Below are 16,238 nucleotides of genomic sequence, written 5' to 3' on the forward strand. Positions count from 1 at the left end.
TACAGTATGTTTTTTTTTTTGTTATCCTTTAACCTTTAGAGTGAGATTAATACAATAACAGATCAATATTGTGCTGTAGTTTGCTTTCATAATAACGGAGTAGTTGAGTGTTTTTTTTTTAACAAATGCAAATTCTTCATAGTAAAGGCATACATCGAAGGGTTTAGGGCAGGCACACGTCAGTCAGGTAGGGTTGGAAAGAATTTGCTTAACCAACATTGCAGCACAGTACTTAGTGCGTTTGCTGGCAGACAGGATATAGTTTAAATTCTGAAAATCCTCGTGTCTACACTTTCTCCTCTATTCTACATTGGCTTAATTGATGTTTGTATAATGTGTTCAAGGTAGTGTGGCGTAGTGGAGCCATATACTAGCCAGGTTTAAGTCCTTCTGCACTCGGTTATGCGAACAATAAAACTGTTTTTAAGAAAATGTACACAAAAGTCCATATATCCTAATAGAACCTTAATTTTTGCACGTTCAGACGAATGAATACAGATCGTGTCAGACGCATCGTAATGTTTAACCAAACATAATAATTCATCAAAAAATAACACAAATTTTGTTTGAAGGATCGCCATTACTGTATACCACATTAGAATCGTAAGTCAATCTGCGCTTAATACATTGAAAAATCAATACACTAATAATGTCTCCAGAAAGTGGCGGCATGTTACATTTTTATTAGCACTCACAAGTATGATTTTCATTGTACACTGTATCAATGACAGTAATGACCATATAAACCTATAAAGTCAATTCTATTTATAGAGCACATTTAACATTCAGTTAATGGTTGTAATATGCAGGGAGTGTCCAGTAATTCACATAAATTCCTTCTGTTCCTTTAAGGTAGCCATTGGCCACCTTCTTGAAAAAGGTTTACAACAGCCAATCTTCTGGAAAGGCTTTCCACAAGATTTTGAAGTGTGTTTGTGAGAATTTGAGTCCATTAAGCCAAAACAGGAAGTACTGATGTTGGGCAAGGAAACCTGCCTCACAACTGGCATTCCAGTTCATCCCAAAGGTGTTCAGTAGGGTTGAGGTCAGGGCTCTACGCAGGCCACTTGAGGGCTTCCATACTAAACTCGTCAAACCATTCTTTATGGACCTGGTTTTGTGCACAGAGGCACAGTTACTCTGGAACAGAAAAAGGGCCTTCCTCAAACTGCTGCCACAAAGTTGCAAGTATATAAAGTCCAATGGCAGCATGTTTCACACCATTCCAGCTGTTGTGTGCCATTACTTATAGCGATCTTAGGCTTGTATACAACTGGTTGGCTATGGAAGCCCATATGAAGCTCCCGATGCACTTTTCCTTTGTTGATGTTGTTTCCAGAGGCAGTGTGTAACTCTTTTGTGAGTGATGCAGCAGAGGATGGGCAATTATAATGTACTATTTGCTTTAGCGCTCACCAGCTGAGCTCCTCGAGTTTGCCTGGTCTACCACTTTATGGCCGAGCTGTTTTTGCTCCTAGATGCTTCCACTTCACAACTGTAGCACTTACAGTTGAACAGGGCAGATCTAGCAGACATGGCATCCTTTTAGAGTGCCATGTTTAGTCACTGAGCTTCTCAGTGCAACCCATTCTACTGACAGTGTTTGTTAATGGAGATTGCATGGCTATGCATGCACTTGTTAACAGTGGGTGCAGTTGAAACACAAGAACTCAAAAATTTGGAGCAGTCCACATTCTTTTTGACCTATAGTGTACTTAATTACTTTGAAATTCTGTTATATCCCTCGTGATCTGGATAAGCAATAAGAATACATACATTTATTTGTGATTTCCGTGTAGACCAAGATTTATTTCGGCTGTTAACAAAAGACAAAACCATAAGAGGAATCTTACAGTAAGACATGACTTTATTTAGAGTTAATCAGAATCGCTTCACTTAATGTTAGTTGAAGACATTTTACCAATATACACAAACCAGAATGTGGTTATCAAATTTAAACTTTTAAAATATTGTATACCCAGTAACAGCGCACTGCACGATAATGTACAGTGAATACATTTCAGTTGAGCATTCATAGTTTTCATACTCTTTCTCTGTACGTTTAGCATTTGCTCAGAGGTTGATGCACTTGCTGCTTCCTGAGCAGCTCTTCTTTTCTCCACCCTAGCGGCCTGGTTCTTCTCTTCTTTCGTCGGCATCATTTCGTGTTAAAAGTGATTAAGTCAGTGTTTGTGTTGCAATTACTTAGTACATTTTTTTTTTTCACTTAAGCTAGCCTTTAAATTATTCTTGAAGCAGATTGAAGAGTTAAGATATGAAGAAGCAGGGGAAGTGATGGCAAAGGTGGTAGGGATTAGAACGGAGCCCACACGCATGCGCCGCACAGCCTCCCTGCTTGGCACTGCCGAGAGCTGATTCTACAATAAAATAAAAATAAAAGGAGCAATAACCTTGGAGGTCAATCATCACCCCGAAAGCGGATAGTAGACTTCACATAGTATATGTGTACCAAATTTCAGGTCAATAGGTCAAACTTTGTGCCGAGCTACAGGTGATTTAAAATCCTGGACAGACAAACGAACAGCTACGGTAGCGTATTTATATATAAAGATGAAATAGAAATGCATTATCAATGTGAAATTTTTAGGTTTTTGATTAAATAACAAACTATCAAATCTGTACACATGGACATTTTAGAAATTCTGCTTGCCTTTGATCCTTTAAAATTAAGTTATTTTCATCAAAATAAGAAATGGTGATGCTAAAATAACTCAAAGGCCTTATTTGACAGATGAGTAAATTTATCATAATCTTCTCTCAGGCTGTTGTTGCTTCATAACTATTGAATACAATGTCTCATTTAAGTTGTTACAAGTATTTCTTGCTGTTCGGTTTTTTTAACCATGTAATTGCATTCGTTCCAGTGCTGAATAGCTTGTCAGTCTAAGTGTGATTTAAAAAAAAACATATCAGATTAAACACAATTCTGTTTCTAGCCTAAGGGAGACTTTATACTGTATGAGATCAGTTATTATTTTGGAGACTATAGCCATCCTGGTTTTGATTGTTTAAAGATTCTTTAAACTGTGCTGTGTAACATTTTTGTCTGGAAGGTAAAAGTAACTCCCGTCAAGTGTTTTATCATTCTTTGTCTTGCATATATTTCCAAAGTCAGTTTCATGGATTTTCTGTTGCATTTTTAAACTTCACTATACTGCTGTGAAAGGCTGAACCTTATGAAACTGACATATGCTAACACAATCGAACAGATAAATTCAAATACATTTTAAAGTGAACACAAAAAGCAGTCTTGTATTTTTAACATTTTTTTTTATTTGCAAAACCTGAATTATGTGGAATGATGTTTGATAATAAAATAAAGTATTTGTCTTGTAGAAATAAACGACAATTTCCAAATACTTTGAAACTTTGCCTATGGTTAGCTTTGAACAGAAAGAAGAAAATCCCTCTTGACTTTATGACTCCGTGCATGTCTTCAGGCACATTTATACTGAGTCAGCTGCTCTCTAGATATTTGGTAGAAAACTGACATTTATTCTCAGATTTGACTTGTTTGTTATGTGTCCATATACATGATTTAAAACAAGTCACTAAACAGTGTCACATTTTAGAAAGTTGGGCTTATCAGTCAGTACACTATACTTATCATTCCCTTCTATGCTTACTCTAAAAAGTATTTGGTGGCAAAGAAATCATATTAGAATAGCATTTAGAAGTCAGTGAGGATGATACTCTGTAATGTGTTTGTCCTTTTCTCATACAATTCTGGCAGACTATCCAGTAATGCAGGTTATGCAGTAATCAAGGTGTTTGTGGATGTTTCAGATTGCAGATATCTGTTTAACCTGCAGATTAATTAATCAAGTCTTTTTTAAAGCTCAACCCATCAGCAAATGTCATGTAAGCCTTCTGGATACATTTCTTGGGCAGTGCATTTGTCACACCTTAAAATAAACTCTGTTTGGCAAAATCAACTTAAATTTAACTATGAGACAATGTGAAAGTTATTTCTGCATTATTTGCTTTACAGATAAATTATTAATAAAGAGTAAGAAAGAATACACCACACACAACAAAAAACATTCCTTAGGTGCTATACAGTAGGCAGGTTAAAATCAAAGTTTAGTTTGTTATCAATGATTTTTCCCAGATATGTGTATTGCTCTACTATCTCCACTTAAATTAAAGCTGAGACAGTGGATGGTGGAGAGCACCTGAAATCTATAAACATACCTTTTGTCTTAAAAATATTAAATCATAAATTAGAGTGATCACACCATTATACAAACTCGTGGACAATAGGTCCATGGCTGTCTTCCTTATCTTGTAGAAGACTTACAATGACAGAGTCATGTCTGCAAATTTCAGGATATTTCTATCCTTGCGTAAACTCCTACAGTCATTTTTATACAGGATAAACAAAAGAGGAGATAAACAACAACCTTGAGGAGTGCCCACAGATGTACTTAGGCTATCAGAGAAACAGCCATTGACACTCACTCTTTGTATTCGGTTTGTTTAAAAGTCCAGAGTCCACCCCACCAAGTTAGATTAGATGGACATTAGGTTAGATAGACATAAATTGTTTCACTATGTCATAGTTAATGGGGGAGTGTTGAAAGAAGATGTCAAGAAACTTTTCCCAATGCCTAGAAGTGCCTGTCATCTTTTTGTGTTTATTTTTATGCTTACATTGGCACACACATATTCCATTTAATTAATTATCCAAAAATAATGTCTAAGTGTGAACCACCCACCAGCAGTCCGTGTGGAAGGGTGTTGCAAAAATATCAGTTCAGTTTCCCCTAAATTGAGTCACAAATTTTGTTCAACACACGTTTGGTCCAGCAATTTTACTTTCCAAACTGTCATTGAATTCTCAGCAGGAAATCATTTTTGTTTCTTCTCCTCCCATAAACATGTTCTTTGAATTTCCATCTTTCTTCTCCTGAAATCTTTACATATTACAGTATTTATAAATAATTCAAGAGTCCATTGAGATCCTCTTACCCACTGCTTATTAAAAATGTTTTTCTGAACCAAATAGTAAACTCATTATTTATTTAACATAAGTAATTGTGAATATTAATTATTATTATAGGGTAAACATCCATGGATCTTCATCTTTTGGCTGCTCCCATTAGGGGTTGCCACAGCGGATGCACAAACCAGTGTGTTGCTTCGTGCCGGTCACAAGCCCAGATAAATGGGGAGGGTTACGTCAGGAAGGGCATCCGGTGTAAATTTTTGCCAAATCAATATGCGGACAACAATACAAATTTCCATACCGGATCGGTAAAGCCCCGGGTTAACAACGACCACCACTAGTACTGTTAGCCAACAGGGTGCTGGCGGAAATTGGGCTACTGTTGGCCAGAGAAGAAGAGGTGGGGGAGATGTGTCCAGAGGCAGAAGGAGAGAACTTTCAATGTTGGCAGTATGACTGGTAAGGGGAGAGAGTTAGCAGATATGATGGAGAGAAGGAAGATTGATATATTGTGTGTGCAAGAGACTAAAAGGAAGGGGAGTAAGGCCAGGTGGATTGGAGGTGGATTCAAATTGTTCTATCATGGTGTGGATGGGAGGAGAAATGGGTTAGGAGTTATTCTGAGTCAAGAGTATGTCAAGAGTGTTTTGGAGGTGAAAAGAGTGTTAGGCAGAGTAATGATTATGAAGCTGAAAATTGGAGGTGTGATGATGAATGTTGTTGGTGCGTATGCACCACAAGTTGGGTGTGCAACGGGTGAGAGAGAAGATTTTTGGAGTGAGTTGGATGAAGTGAATAACAGTGTACCCAAGGGACAGAAAGTGGTGATTGGAGCGGATTTCAATGGGCATGTTGGTGAAGGGAACAGTGGAGACGAGGAGGTGAAGGGTAGGTATGGTGTCAAGGAGAGGAATGAAGAAGGTCAGAGGATAGTGGATTTTGCCAAAAGGATGGACATGGCTGTGGTGAATAGGTATTTTAAGAAGAGGAAGCAACATAGGGTTACGTACAAGAGTGGAGGAAGATGTACACAGGTAAATTACATCCTATGCAGAAGAGTTGATCTGAAGGAGATTGAAAACTTCAAAGTGGTGGCAGGGGAAAGTGTAGTTAAGCAGCATAGGATAGCATAGGTGGTCTGTAGGATGATGTTGGAGATCAAGAAGAGGAAGAGAATGAGGGCAGAGCCAAGGATCAAATGGTGGAAGTTGAAAAGGAAGACTGCAAGGTTGAGTTTAGGGAGGAGGTGAGACAGGCACTGGGTGGCAGTGAAGAGTTACCAGACACCTGGGAAACTACAGCAGATGTAGTAAGGGGGACAGCAAGAAGGGTGCTTGGCATGACATCTGGAAAGAGGAAGGAGGAAAAGGAAACCTGGTGGTGGAATGAGGAAATACAGGAGAGTATACAGAGGAAGAGGATTGCAAAGAAGAAGGGATAGTCAGAGAGATGCAGAAAGTAGACAAGAGTACAAGGAGATAAGGCTCAAGGTGAAGAGAGAGGTGGCAAAGGCTAAAGAAAAGGCGTATGAGAGGTTGGATACTAAGGAGGGAGAAAATGACCTGTACCGACTGGCTAGACAGAGGGACCGAGCTGGGAATGATGTGCAGCAGGTTAGGGTGATAAAGGATAAAGATGGAAACATACTCACAAGCAAGGAGAGTGTGTTGAGCAGATGGAAAGAGTACTTTGAAAGGCTGATGAATGAAGAGAACGAGAGAGAGAAGAGTTTGGGTAATGTGGAGATAGTGAATCAGGAAGTGCAGCGGATTAGCAAGGAGGAAGTAAGGACAGCAATGAAGAGGATGAAAAATGGAAAGGCCGTTGGTCCAGATGACATACCTATGGAAGCATGGAAGCGTTTAGGAGAGATGGCAGTGGAGTTTTTAATCAGATTGTTTAATGGAATCTTGGAAAGTAAGAGGATGCCTGAGGAGTGAAGAAGTGTACTGGTGCCAATATTTAAGAATAAGGGAGATGTGCAGGACTGCAGTAACTACAGGGGAATAAAATTAATGAGCCACAGCATGAAGTTATGGTAAAGAGTAGTGGAAGCTAGATTAAGAAGTGATGTGATGATTAGTGAGCAGCAGTATGGTTTCATACCAAGAAAGAGCACCACAGATGCAGTGTTTGCTCTGAGGATGTTGATGGAGAAGTTTAGAGAAGGCCAGAAGGAGTTGAATTGCGTCTTTTTGGACCTGGAGAAAGCATATGACAGGATGCCTTGAGAGGAGCTGTGGTATTGTATGAGGAAGTCGGGAGTGGCAGAGAAGTATGTAAGAGTTGTACATGATATGTATGAGGGAAGTGTGACAGTGGTGAGGTCTGTGGTAGGAGCGACGGATGCATTCAACGTGGAGGTTTCTTATTTGCAATGGTGATGGACAGGTTGACAGACGAGATTAGACAGGAGTCCCCGTGGACGATGATGTTTGCTGATGACATTGTGATCTGTAGTGATAGTAGGGAGCAGGTTGAGGAGACCCTGGAGAGGTGGAGATATGCTCTAGAGAGGAGCTGAATGAAGGTCAGTAGGAACAAGACAGAATACATGTGTGTAAATGAGAGGAGATCATTGGAATGGTGAGGATGCAGGGAGTAGAGTTGGCGAAGGTGGATGAGTTTAAATACATGGGATCAACAGTACAGAGTAACGGGGATTATGGAAGAGAGGTGAAAAAGAGAGTGCAGGCAGCGTGGAACGGGTGGAGAAGAGTGTCAGGAGTAATTTGTGACAGACGGGTATCAGCAAGAGTGAAAGGGAAGGTCTACAGGACGGTAGTGAGACCAGCTATGTTATATGAGTTGGAGATGGTGGCACTAACCAGAAAGTAGGAGACAGAGCTGGAGGTAGCAGAGTTAAAGATGCTAAGATTTGCACTGGGTGTGACGAGGATGGATAGGATTAGAAATGAGTACATTAGAGGGTCAGCTCAAGTTGGACGGTTGGGAGACAAAGTCAGAGAGGCAAGATTGCGTTGGTTTGGACATGTGCAGAGGAGAGATGCTGGGTATATTGGAAGAAGGATGCTAAGGATAGAGCTGCCAGGAAAGAGGACAAGTGGAAGGCCTAAGTGAAGGTTTATGAATGTGGTGAGAGAGGACATGTAGGTGATGGGTGTAACAGAACAAGATGTAGAGGACAGAAAGATATGGAAGAAGATGATCCGCTGTGGCAACCCTTAACGGGAACAGCCGAAAGAAGAAAAAGACATATTGTGATCACATTAAATTGTTTGTTACATTTGTCAGGGCATGGCACTGACATGAAGCAACCAAAAGATTATTCAGTTTTCAGTTCTGACTGAATTTATACTTGACACAGGAGTTAACTTTAGTTGGTATGGGTGAAGATGAAAATCACTTCTGCAAGAATTAAGTTCTTGTAGTTCATGCACTGCTTGAGGGATACGTGTGAATGCTGCAGTTTCTGTCAGTTTTGCACAGCACAAAATGGAGCAGCTGTCGGACTAATTTGACAAGCACACCTCTTCACAAACTGTACTGGAACTGCTTCAGGTTTCTTCCTGTCTGCTCCCCTCCTGAATAGCCACAACTGTATTGACCCTGTCATCCATCAACCTACAGGTTCTATTGTACTTCTTGGTTTCCTATACCCTTAGGATTAGCACTAGTTCTAAGATCATTGGGTCTACCTTAAGATTTTTTTTTGTGATCTGTTAATTTTTCTTGGTAAAAACCTCAATATATATTTAATGTGGACTGATGTTTTGAAATACCTTAAATAATAGCACTTTTTTTTTTCATTTTTCTCTAGATCTCTCAACATATGCCCATTTTATATATACCGAAAATGCCCAGCCTGATGGATTACTAATGATGCTGAACACAATCCAAGAATTGTCTTTAGATATGTCTGAGAAAGTTCCAATATTTATTTTGATTATTTTTTTTCAGTAACTTAAGTAGATTCCACTTGAAATGGATTTTGTATCATTTTCTGTATAACAAATCTACATGGTCTTTTGGATATGGATATTTAATTTTTATGAACAGTTTATTTTTTGACCAAGTTAAAAAAAAAAAAAGACATATAACCCAAATTTTATCGACCACCTTAATTCATTTTTTAAACCATTTATTGTAACTGATTGTTAAACTGTGATGCTCAGTCCTCTTTTTCCCAGCATCATTTTACTGAATAATACTGTTTCATGTATGAAATGCAAACATGTCAGGCTCTGTCTATTTAAGAGATGAGCGTGCACATCTTATAACTGAAAATGAATGCATGACAGACAAGCCTTTCACAAGGAGATTATGTTCATGTTGCTCATATGCTACTGTCAGAAAAAGGCTTCCTATTCTCAACTGGCTTCCACAATACTCTCTGCAGTGGCTCAAACTAGATTTGATTGCTGGATTGACAGTGGGTTTGACTGTGGTGCCACAGGCATTGGCATATGCAGAAGTTGCTGGTCTACCTGTTCAGGTGTGTTATCATTCCAACCTTTCATCTAAATCATTGTGGGAATTTTTTCCTATTGTTTTGTTCATATGAATAAATAAGTAGTTAAGATGATAAAATGTAAGCTGAACCTTTACAGCATTTTTTGTTTGAATGCTTAAAATGTAACCTTCTGTATCTTGCAAAATCAGTGAGTAAAGGTTATTTCTTTGTTACTGTTTTGTTAATTGTATTGTTTATAAAAATTTGAACAATATGTAACACAGCAGGGTTGATATGAAATGTATTGTTTAGCTGACTGAAAACACTTCCAGTTGTTAAATAAGAGTATTTCCTGATATTGGAGGTCATGTTTAGAAATGAATAGTGGTGGGAGTGATGTTAAATTTGCCATTAGACATGACAAGTAAAAAAAAAAAAAAAAAAAGTTTTTTTTTGTTTGGTGGCTAGGGTGAATGAATGGACTACAATACTTTGTTTCAAATGCATTTTTAGTCTGTGAAATGGTCCATTTATAATTCTAGTCCTGCTAATATATTATTATATATGTTTAATGTCATGTTCTATTAAATACTGCTTCCAAACTAGTGTTTATATGCATGGATTGTTTGAAGCTCATTTCTTTACTCTTTTACAACTTGTTTAGTTAATGTTAAGTGGACGTTTTGATTTAGTCTTATCTGTTGTTTCTAGCTGCTGCATAGTACTGAAAACTATTTTAACATTAAGAACGTTAATAAGACTGCTTTGTTTCAAATATCAAGGTCATTTTAAAACTTATTTCTGACCTTTTTATATCATTTTGGGGTTTGGAGGAAGCTACTTGTGATGTTGCATTTGCTTGTCTTTAATTGCTCATCTCTTTACAGTATGGGCTCTACTCTTCCTTTATGGGCTGCTTTGTCTACTGTGTCCTGGGGACGTCTAAGGATATAACATTAGGCCCAACTGCAATCATGTCTCTACTTTGTGCCTCATACATTGATCATGACCCAATATATGCAGTTCTACTTACATTCCTGTGTGGGATAATCCAATGTGTGATAGGCATCCTACACCTTGGTAAGAAATTTAGAATTTGAAATATCTTTATGTACATTTGCAAATGTAGCTGTTATCTTGAAAATGTCTTACTTGTATATCTGTCAGCTGTCTTAAAACTGTTAAGCTTCTAAAAATGTAGTTTTAAATGTTGTAAAATTAAGTTAATTTATGCTTGAGTATTTAAAATCAATACTTTTTTAAATGTTATGCATGGTTTTCAGTCTTGGGTGGGAATTGACATTTAGACTTGAGATCGTTAGATGAACCATAAAAAAGTCACAATCAAATTGCTAAATATTTATATTACATTCCAAGTCACATATCATAAGTTCTTCTTAATACCAAGCTACAATTGGTCTACTGTCGCACTTTAAGATTAAACCACACAAGTGGCTTAGGAATAACACAATTTGTCATTCTCTTAGCACTTTAAGAGACTTGCATACACACAGACCCTAACCACAACAGTGCCCCATGAATGACACACACACAGCTGGTTAAATTCTAGCACTTTAAACCACACAAGTAGCTTAGGAATAACACAGCCTGTCACCCTTCTGGCAATTCAAGAGGCTTACTTATTGTCGGCACGAACAACATACAATGTTTTAAATATATCTCAGACCTAAATATCACTTTAGTCTCTAGGAATATATTCAGACATACAAAGGCTCAACATCCTTGGCTATAGGCTTTTATCAACCAAGAATGCCTTACTTTATGTACTGTTCCCTACTATTGGGTGGAGTTTGCACCCTCAGCCCTTACTAAACCTTGCAGCACGAAGTGTATGGCAAAGTTCCGGTTGCACCAGGTGCTCAAAGAAATCTACCTTATTACTTCAATAACTCTAGACATGAAGACAAAGCATAGAAAGTTAAAAGCAGCATGGTATTTATTACATGAATAATAATACCAAATAGAACAAAGAATAATAGAAAATAAGATTGATATTAAAGTCTGGATATAAGTAGTGTTAATATAAATAGTTATATTAATAGCTTACGAAAAAGTAAAGATGTCAAGGATGAATGTCCCAGGGCAGCTTGTGATCTAGCACTCGAAGCTGTTCTTGAAATGCTTTGCTGATGATCAGATGAAAAACAGCCACGCGTTGCTGGCGCCCTCTCCTGACGTCACTCTCGCCCTCTTCTGACGTCATTTTGTTCTCTTCTTATGTCACTCTTCTGATGAGTTATATTTATTATAAAATTCTACCGAGGGGTTTTGCAAGACATGATTGCTACATATTACTGGTGAAAGTGCTGTGAAGAAGTTGTCTGTTGTTACAGTTCTGCCTTTGTCCAGTCTGAGTGTGGTCATAGCGGTCACGGAACATTGTGTCTTTGATTGCCGGTACAACAAATAGTTCTGAGCAGGCAGCAACTGTGGTCATTGCTGCTCTTGTGAAAAGAATGGAGATAAATGCCATCAACTCAGAGAGGGAGTGGCAAGTTCATTGTACAACGTGAACGTCACTGACAGAATAAAACTGAATAGTAAAAAAAAGTGCTAACTTTTACAAGTAGCCAAAATTTACACTGGGTTTTGTCATAACCCATCTGTGACTGCAGGTGTGCTGCTTATAGTCGGGACCGACCGTGACTGTAGTTGAAAAAGAAAAACAATTCAGAGATGCCAAGATGTTAAAACCAAAGAAGTTGCAGTTTATTACATCCAATCCTCTTTCGTCGCACTTTGGGTGCAACCATATACACAGTGAAGAAAAAATCAAAAATAAACTCTGCTGCAGCCTTCCCTCAAAAAAAAAAAAAAAAAAAAAAAAAAGAATCGGGTCAACACTGGCTTGCTGTTTTTTGTTTTATTTTCTAAACATATACACAGAACTCACCAGCCACTGAGCCACACAATTTCTCTCTACTGTGCTCTGTTTTTTCAACACTCTCATCTACCACTTCTCTGAAGTGCGGTTCCTCCCTCTTCCTCTTGTCTACTCAGCCTTAAATAACCTAAGACTATCCCATCTAGTGGTTCGCTTCAATAAGGCATCCCCATTGTTATCCTTGGTTAGGGGGTAGAATCACATTGACAATGACAAAAACGAAACCAAAACTGACGTTAACACACTTAACGGATACTTTTATTATATTACCAACCATCAAGTCACAAGACACCAACAATAAACCCATCAAAATAAACCTGACACTCACTGCACCCCCCTCCCCACACAGTCTCACATTACAGTACGGACGGTGTGCCATGTTTAAAACTGATGACGGCTCCGCATGCGCGTGTCCCCCGCACAGAGCAAACTCTCAGCAAGCATAAAGAAAGAAAAAATAAAATGGCCATAGTGAGCATGAAGCCCTCGTTGATGGGATTTCTCTTTCTTATAACCATTGCCAAGTGAAACAAGTAAATGCATGTCCCCCCAAAGCAGACATTGGCTTCTCTTACCACTACACCCATGGCACCGGGAGACCGGTTACCTGTGTGTCTATGAGACTCGCAGTCTCACAGGTGTTACAGACTCGGATCAAATGTATGTATATTATATATAATGTATGTATGTATATTATAGTAATAATAATAGCAGCTCACTACTCAAAACGCGAAGTGCCCAGACTCGAACCTGGAACCTTTTTGGTTATAAGGTAGCAGTTCTTCCCTCTGCACCATCCAAGAATACATATCAACTTTCTGTTGATTGACTTTTGAGCCTAGGTTTTTAACTCATTGACAGCAACATGTAAATTGAGTGATTTTTTTTTTCCTTTAGTTGTATTCTTGAATAAAAGCACATGTTTTTATTTGATATTTGGACTAAAGCCTTCACACATTCTACACTTCACGTCATTATTAATAGAACATGGAAAAACTTCCTGTTTCAGGCATGTGTTCAGCATTTCTTGCCTCGCATTTCGTGTCATCCTACATTTACACAGATCTTTGTAGACACAATACTCATGAAATGCATGTGTTCCAAATAACAATATATTATTTACCCTATACAACTCCAGGCACCTCAAGCCAAGAAGAGACTTGATCTGGGATAAGTTTGCGACTGACTTCAGCTCCATTTTGGGAGGGTTGGGGAGTGGGGGGGGGGGGGGGGGGGGGGGGGGGATGGGATAGTAGGCTGCTTGTGCTGATCGACACATTTGCAAAACAAAACAAGCTGATGAGGAGAGGTGCAAAGGAATTTAAGGTGGCCCAGGATTACAAGTTTTTCGTAGGCTTCAGGGATTCTAGTGTTAAGTGCCAGTGACATGCAAGAAAGAGTTGCTTAGGTAGGATTAATCAAAATACTGTATTAATTGATTGCAGAAAAAGAGATGGTACTGTCTAGAATGATGCCCAAGTTCTTAACCTGGGAAGAGGTGTTTGTGTTAATGTTGTTAAATAAAATGGAATAATGGTTTATCTTAGCGAGTGTAGATTTAGAACCATTGATGAGCATCTCAGTTTAATTGCTATTTAATTGGAAAAAAATTGTGAGTCATCCATGACTTTGTCTTGTAGACATGGCATAAGACTATTTGGAGGGAAAACACAAGTATATTTAGTGGATACATAAAACTGTGGTGTCGTCAGCGTAACAATGAAATTTAATATCATGGTGTCAAAAGATATTACCTATTGGGACAATGTAAATGAGAAAAAGAAGAGGCCACAAAACGAAACCCTGCAGAACTCCTTGTGTAACAACTACACTCTCATATTTAAATCCCTTTACTTGAGCAAATTGCTGTCTATCAGTGAGGTAGAAAGAACACCATTGGAGGACAAGGCCACAGACTCCAAAACTAGCTAGTTGTTTCAAAAGTATCTGATGTGAAATGGTGTCAAATGTAATTGCAATAAATTGATAAGGCTCTCTGGGTTTAAATGCTTGACATTACAAAATGAAATCACATGCTGAACCTTTATTTTACTGAGAGAAAAGCTAACATCAAGTGTAATAATTTTTTGATCCAAGATGGGTAATTCAGTAGGAATAACATAGTGAGGTATGATGCCAGAGCAACAAACTAAGTCTAAAATATGACCTTTGTTATGAATTGACATGTTCACATATTGAGTTAAAACAGTCAAGGATTTCATTAAAATCATTTGTGAGTACACCAGTTGAGGTGTCAAAATGTATATTAAAATCACCCATAAGATTACATTAGGAAACATTGCATACAAAGTACTTAAAACAGTAAAATGTTCTGGAATATAAACACTTAATAGTTTAGGAGGTCTATATAAGAGCGCAGTTATAGTAGGTGAAGGTCTGCAGAGTTTGCCAGCTAACAGTTCAAAGAAAGGATATGCTGGAAGGAGTATCTGTGTTAATTTTAAGTCTTTGATGTGAATTATTGCGAGACTGCCTCCCCTCCCCGAAGAACAGGATTTAGAGATTTAGAGATGCAGACAAACCCCAGAGGGGAGTGCTTGATTTAGATGAATATAATCACCCGGTTGCCGCAAAGTTTCCATAAGACATAAACAGTCCATCTTAGTGTCTATAATAAAATCACCATTCAGCAGAGCTTTGTTAGAGATAGATTGAGTATTAAATAATCCAAACTTCAAAGTGTCTATGGACGCGTATTCTGGTGATTTTACTAGAAGAGTCAGTACGTTATCAACGTGTTGCTCAAAAGTACATGGACAAAAGGGTCCTTTAGACCAGAAGAGTCCTTTAATTGAATTAGCCTTATACAAACTATTTACCAGTTACCTTGATGGGGGCACACATGAATGACAGTTTCAGCTAGACAAATAGATGACCCAGTAAAGCCCAGATACTAATATAGATAATTGGTGGAGAAAATACATTATACCAGGTATTAGGATAAAATGCTATTTGGGAGTGGCATAAGATATATTAAAGGAGCGTGCACTAGAAGTAATACAGTAATTCTTGGAGGACAGAAATAGTAAACAAGTACAGCAGGGACTTACTGTTCACTACAGGGTGATTTCAGGAACACTTGGGGCCAATGGTAGGAGCTTTAGGAGGATTGCCGCAGGTGTTCTAAAAGAAGTCACTGACCCTGGATATAATTAGAGGATTCTCCACAGAAGTGATTCCTTACTGGGGCTTAAAAGCCCCCTCTAATTAATGCTCAGGTGATGTTAGAGTCAGGACATAAGACAAAGTAAGAGTTCAACTTGCAGGAAGAAGCAAGTTCAAAAAATTGTAGGAAAAGATATGAGAGGTGACAAGAATTTTTTGGTATGGTACAGTTGTGAGAGGTGGGGTAGCCATTCCATTTAACAGACAGGGTGTCTGAACTGTTTTAAAACTGTTTTAAAAAGGCAATTGATGCATTTTGTTAATTGTTTTCTTGTTGCTTTGTTATTCTGTACAGTGTCTCACTTGTGTTCTTTATTTTCAAAAAAGAAAACTTTTTTTTTTATGAACTTTCATTCTGGGTTTGGTGCCCACTCTTGGTCAAAGCTTGCATTCTATGTAGATTTTTGTTGGATTCTATTTGTAGAATGTACCCTTTGGGCCAATAATAAAATAAAAAAAAAAAAAAGTTTTTTAGAGTCTGTATTTTACTTTGAAATCTCTGGAAAATAGATAATTTTTATCTTTATTTTTTTCCCTTGAAAATACTTGTTGTAGCATGATGTTTGTAAACCATTTTTAATGCTGCAGCATTTGAAAAGTTTTAGAGACTGAGTAATTTTGTAATATGTTGTAGTTCATATACAGTGCATCCGGAAAGTATTCACAGCGCATCACCTTTTCCACATTTTGTTATGTTGCAGCTTTATTCCAAAATGGATTAAATTCATTTTTTTCCTCAGAATTCTACACACAGCACCCCATAA

General features: G+C 38.0%; 1 protein-coding gene across 2 annotated transcripts in view; it reads left to right on the top strand.

Annotated features, from left to right (window-relative positions):
* Positions 1-16,238, top strand: part of slc26a11 (solute carrier family 26 member 11) — a 131,662-nt gene that overhangs the window by 414 nt on the left and 115,010 nt on the right. For both annotated transcript variants that reach the window (XM_028819300.2, XM_028819302.2), the window contains exons 2-3: positions 8,751-9,425; positions 10,271-10,463. In XM_028819300.2, coding sequence (XP_028675133.1) covers positions 9,165-9,425; positions 10,271-10,463 — 454 coding nt within the window. In that variant the 5' untranslated portion in view covers positions 8,751-9,164. The remainder of the gene's footprint in view (positions 1-8,750; positions 9,426-10,270; positions 10,464-16,238) is intronic.

Source organism: Erpetoichthys calabaricus, chromosome 14 (genome assembly GCF_900747795.2).
Source record: "Erpetoichthys calabaricus chromosome 14, fErpCal1.3, whole genome shotgun sequence".
Classification (NCBI taxonomy): domain Eukaryota; kingdom Metazoa; phylum Chordata; class Cladistia; order Polypteriformes; family Polypteridae; genus Erpetoichthys; species Erpetoichthys calabaricus.